The sequence below is a fragment of the Octodon degus genome, unplaced genomic scaffold (genome assembly GCF_000260255.1).
Source record: "Octodon degus isolate 3935 unplaced genomic scaffold, OctDeg1.0 scaffold00014, whole genome shotgun sequence".
NCBI classification, from domain to species: domain Eukaryota; kingdom Metazoa; phylum Chordata; class Mammalia; order Rodentia; family Octodontidae; genus Octodon; species Octodon degus.
In genome coordinates this window covers 27,178,236-27,182,867 of record NW_004524590.1, presented here as the reverse complement: position 1 = coordinate 27,182,867, position 4,632 = coordinate 27,178,236, and the positions used below count along the sequence as shown (strand labels likewise).

The following is a 4,632-nucleotide window of genomic DNA, read 5'->3' as shown; positions in this document are numbered from 1 at the left end:
TCCATAAGTGTGTTCAGGTGCATCCAGACCTTCATTCCTTGCTATCCATTGTACAAAAATGGCAATAAAAATGCCTTTCAATTTGTACTCAAGATCTTGGCAGTCGAGCAGGGGATATCAACAAATGCACACCTTTCTTAAATATAGTGTGATCAATGCTAATAGAAAGTGACTTCAGAAGAATAAAAGAAGCTGAAGGATGGATCCCCTGGTGTACACAGGTGAAAATCAGGAGAGGCTCCATTCCAGGTTGTTCATGAGAAAGGGCTCAAGATTCTGTACACAGAAGTAGACACAGCCAGGCCAGGGTGAAGGACCAGCAGATGACACGTGGTAGGCGCTGAGGTAGATGGGCAGGTGTCGAGGAGGTGTGACAATCAGTGTGTGACTGATGTGATACGTGAGTGACTGAAAATGTCTCTTTTGTGATTTATTTTTTTTCTGTATTTTTAGGGAAGGGTCTATAGGGTGTTCAGGGTCTCACTACTAGATGAGACTTGTAGTGATCTGCTTGTTTACAGCCTCCCAAGAGCTGGATTACAGATGCGCACCATCACACCCAGTCTCAATCTCTATCTCAAAGTGCCCAGGGGCGGGGCCTGCATGGGGGGGCCCGGGGATTGAACCCCCCGTCCTGCGCCTGTTTGCAGGCAATTTAATCTGCTGAGCTATTTGTTGGGCCCTCTTTTGTAATTTTAAATAAACTAAAAACCAAAAAAATATATATATATAAAAATTAAAATGAAAGTACTGTGAGCACCATAAAGCCTGAAAATTTAAGTAAGAAGTTACAGTCTTAGGATTTGGAAGCAATAAAAAAAAGTCACAGGATGAAAAATGCCTTAGGTTTCCTTGAGCATGGAAAGACCGCGAGTATAAATTGGGACTATCATGATGCTGTTTGCAAATTTTCTTATCTAGACCTCAATGAGTGCTTGGTGTATGGCACATGTTCCCAGCAGTGCGTAAATCTACAAGGATCATATAAATGTGTGTGTGACCAGAATTTTCAAGCCCGAAATAACACCTGCATAGCAAAAGGTAAGTCATAACCATTATTAGAAATGCTATTAGAAGTATCTTTAGGGAAAAAGATGTTTTCTATGCATTTCAGTGTTAGCTTTATTTCTGATTATATGAAATAAGTATATTTTTCTTTCTAATTAATTTGGCTGTATGATTAACATTCTTGTTTAAAAGATTAATTCTCTCTCTCACACACACACACAACACACACACACACACACAACACACAATGTGTAATACATTTCCGCAATCTTTAACACCATTTCTTTGAATTGGTAGCCTCGTAACTCACATTACTGTTTCTTTATAGGACACACAGTGACACTATAGCCAGTACTCACCCCAGCAAGGTTCTGACCCCAAAACTAAATCTTCCTTTCCACCTGAGCTTTGACATATTATCATTCTTAAATAATCTGCCTTCATGTGGTACATAGACAGGACTATGAAATATGCTGCTAGTATTAGAAGCACTTTGTGCTACTGACATTTTGTCAGGAGGAGTAATAGTTTAAATGTTATCGTTGCAGTGGAAACCACAACAGACCTTTATAGTCCACTTTCAAATGATATGCGATGTTTTTACATTGCTAGGATAAAAACAAGAGGCTAAAGTTTAAGATTTTAAGCAGAATATGATTTTCATAAGGATTTTTAAGAGAAATATTTCTTTAAAATTCATATTTCTTCCATGTAGCAGTGTAATTTTTAAAATTATAAAGTATGGCTAGCAGACTTTTTTGCATATAGATCTTATTGTTTTAAAATATAGATATAAACTATATAAAATATCATGCAATTATTATTAATGATCATATACATATAAATAGACCATATTTATATATACTATATATTTGCATATATTATGTACATTTAATATGAAAATACATATATATTTTGTAACTTGAAGAATTTAGTTTCAGAGTACAAGTGACTATTGTTAATAGGATTGTTCTCTGGCTTCGGAGATAGCTCAGTGCTATAAGCACCTGCCTGGCAAGCACAAGGACGCATGTTCGATGCCCAGCACCAGTTGGCGAGCCAGCCCCATCCCCGCCCCAGCCGCGCCAAGCTGGCCACTTAGTCCAGGCGCAGGGGCTCACTCCTGTAGTCCCAGCGCTGGGGAGGCTGAGACAGGACAGATCGTCCTTGCATAAGGATAGCAGCCGTGCACAGTGCTGGTAGAGCTGAATCATAGCACTGATTGTCCTGACTGTGTGGACAAAAGAAAGTCGTGAAATTGTTTGAGCCTCAGTTGCTGGTCTTTACAATAGGGATATGAATATATTTTATGTCTGTTCTAAGAAGCATGGACACATTAGCATAATGTGTGACACATCATAAATATTCATGAAAGGAAAGGCATTAGATCTATAGATCTGAACCACACTGCAGTATATTTTGTATTTATTTATTTACAGAAATTAAATTTGCCATTCAATTTCTTCTTGCACTTACGTTGATTTTAAGTAGTATTTTTGTATTTTATTTTAGTTTTCACTTATTATAGTTAAAATGATATTAGCGGTATATTGTAGGTGTCAAATTTTTAAGCTTAGGAGGATTCTAGACAATTTACAGTTTATGGCTCTCTCAAAAAATAAAGTTGGAAATTATAGTGAAATAAACAAGGAAAAGTCTTTCTCATCTTTTTGATTTTTTAGTCAAAATAATGTTCACTAAAGCACAATCAAATGTTGAGAAACTTTCCAGGCTTAAAGAGTTCAGAGGGCAACATCTGACTACTGAAAACTAAAATGCTGCAACATATTATGTTGTGACTTGCAGAATAGTTAAACTCTGTTCAACTATTAGATTTTTTAAAAATATTGGGCTGGGAAGATAGCTTGGCTTTCTGAGCACCTGCCGGACAAGTGCAAGGAGCCAGGTTCTCTCCCCAGTACCACATGCCTTGCTTCCTACGCACTGATCTGGGTTCTGAGACCACTTGTGGAGACACATGCTTGCAATCCCAGGGCTGGGGAGGCTGACACAGGAGGATCACTATGAGTCAAAGCTGAGTAGTGAGATGCTGTAACAAATAAATAAATTAAATTTTTTTAAAAAAACTCTAAGTTATATCCACAAAGGAAGCTTTGCAACAGAAGCACCCATGTAAATATTTATTATAATTGTTAAAAGCTGAGCATAAAAGAATCAATACTAAAGGAGATATTAATTTTCTTGAATTTAAGGAATTGTATTAATAAAATCAACTCAAGATAAAAGTATAATCATGGCTTTTATTTTAGCTGAAATTTACTTTATTTTTGTATTTTATTGTAATAATCTCCAGGCTCTGAAGATCAAGTTCTCTACATTGCTAATGACACTGATATCCTGGGTTTTATATATCCATTCAACTACAGTGGCGATCATCAACAAATTTCTCATATTGAACATAATTCAAGGATAACAGGGATGGATGTATATTATCAAAGAGATATGATTATTTGGAGTACTCAGTTTAATCCAGGAGGAATTTTCTACAAAATGATCCGTGGTAGACAAAAAAGGGAAGCGAACAGTGGCTTGATTGTAAGTAAATAACACTGAATATGTGAGGACTGTACCTCCCGCACATTCTTTTGCTTTTTCGCTCTTTGTAAAAAGCACAATGTCTGCTGATAGCAATTATAGTGTTCATTCCTCTCAATACCTTTCTATATAGCCATAAAACATTTCTAGTTTATTCTTATGGAAGCATATAGTTTACTTTAAGTGCATGAATTCTTTGAGTATTTGCATTAGTTATATGTATAAAAATGTCCACGACTGATCACTAACATTTTTTGAGTAATTTGTATTTCATTATCCTTCACAACATATTATCAACATAACCTTTTTTCATTGTAAAAAAGAAGGTAAAAAAATCACTATTTTTGCCTTAAAAACAAATGTAAGGTGGAGAAAATTGCTTAAAATCTAACAATATCAAAAATACACATCTAGGGCAAATGATCACCTAGAGTGTAACTGTATTTCTAACCCCTCATAACTACACTTCAGAAACATCCAAAACAGCGGCAGTGCCTAAAGGTGCACGATGGACATGTTGATTACTGTGCTTATTCTTTCTGAGAAAAATAAACTAGAATATTTCTGTTTTCTTTTGGAGAATGCCGAGTTATTGATTATTTGATATTTTAGAGTAAGCTGAAGGAAAATGACAAAAAACACTTGTGTTTAAGGAACTGCAGATATCCTGATACAATTGAAAAGCCAAGTGCCTTCTCAGCAGTATGCAATTTGAAGTTTTATATTTTAAAAGAGCCATGTATCCATCTAAAAGTTCTCAATGACTTTTGCACTGACATTTGTCGTAAAGATTTGGATTAAACAAATGCCACTTGATACATTCTGAAGGATGTTTTAATATTTTCAGTAGTAGATAAGCTATGTTTAAAATAAACTTTATTCTGAATTCAAGTTTAGATTAAGTAAACCATAAAAATTCACATATATTTACACTATTTCTTCAAATTCTTCTCTCCAGTACATATCATTTTGCATTGATTTTATTTCTATTTAGAACAATTTTAGGACAGAGAAGAAATTTAGCACATCACACTTTCCTCATTTGAAATGAAGGAGGAAATTATATAT

At 35.2% G+C, this 4,632-nt stretch overlaps 1 protein-coding gene across 1 annotated transcript in view; it reads left to right on the top strand.

Annotated features, from left to right (window-relative positions):
• The window catches only part of LOC101574580 (low-density lipoprotein receptor-related protein 1B), a gene marked incomplete at its 5' end in the record, with an annotated part of 229,660 nt that overhangs the window by 107,782 nt on the left and 117,246 nt on the right, over positions 1 to 4,632 (top strand). Inside the window, 2 exons of the mRNA XM_004626417.1 lie at positions 922 to 1,041; positions 3,323 to 3,564. Of these exons, the coding sequence (XP_004626474.1) occupies positions 922 to 1,041; positions 3,323 to 3,564 (362 nt within the window). The remainder of the gene's footprint in view (positions 1 to 921; positions 1,042 to 3,322; positions 3,565 to 4,632) is intronic.